General features: G+C 39.1%; 1 protein-coding gene across 1 annotated transcript in view; it reads right to left on the reverse strand.

Annotated features, from left to right (window-relative positions):
- Mei1 (meiotic double-stranded break formation protein 1) overlaps window positions 1–747 on the reverse strand; it is a 59,647-nt gene that overhangs the window by 3,074 nt on the left and 55,826 nt on the right. Inside the window, exon 27 of the mRNA XM_026782416.1 lies at window positions 185–266. Within this exon, the coding sequence (XP_026638217.1) occupies window positions 185–266 (82 nt within the window). The remainder of the gene's footprint in view (window positions 1–184; window positions 267–747) is intronic.

The following is a 747-nucleotide window of genomic DNA, read 5'->3' on the forward strand; positions in this document are numbered from 1 at the left end:
CTGCTACTTAAGAGCACTGTGACCACGGTTAGGCAGATCACTTGAACACTGGTGCTCAGTGCCCACATCTTACAATGGACATACAGAGTCCTCCGCATGGTTGTCAGAGCATTGGAGCAGTAATGATGGGTTGATTCCCTCCCATCTTGATCATGGACAATGAGAGAATAAGGAAGGTTTCTACCAATGTCTGGGCTCCTGGCATGCAAGTAGTCCAGCAAGGCTTCCAGACAGCCAACACAGGCTTGCGATAATAGAGGATCTTTCTGGGAAAACAAAACAGAATTAGAGTCAGGATTTATTTGTTTTTCTAAGACAAGATCTCATGTAGTTAGGCTGGCCCCAAACTCCAGGAACATCATATATATATATATTAACCAATAAGGTTTAGTTTTTTAGTTATTTAGATTTGTTTTTCAGATATGGAATACAATCCTGTAGATAACTTTAAGTGCTTGTCAGAGTCATCTGTCATGTACAAAGCACAATATTTATATTAAGTAGCACCTTTTTGTGAAACATACTCTTTTATTTTTCCTGGAACAGGTCTCACTATTACATTCCCAGCTGACTTAGATTTTACTGTGGAGATAAGGCTGGCCTCAGACTTGGGGCAATCCTCCTGCTTCTACTTCCCAAGTACTAAATTAGAGATACAACAAGGCACCCAGTTGTAACAAACTTTCAAAGAAAGACTTATTTACTTCTGTTTTATGTATACAAGTGTTTGCCTATATGTATATCTAT

The sequence above is a fragment of the Microtus ochrogaster genome, chromosome 15 (assembly GCF_000317375.1).
Source record: "Microtus ochrogaster isolate Prairie Vole_2 chromosome 15, MicOch1.0, whole genome shotgun sequence".
Taxonomy (NCBI): Eukaryota; Metazoa; Chordata; class Mammalia; order Rodentia; family Cricetidae; genus Microtus; species Microtus ochrogaster.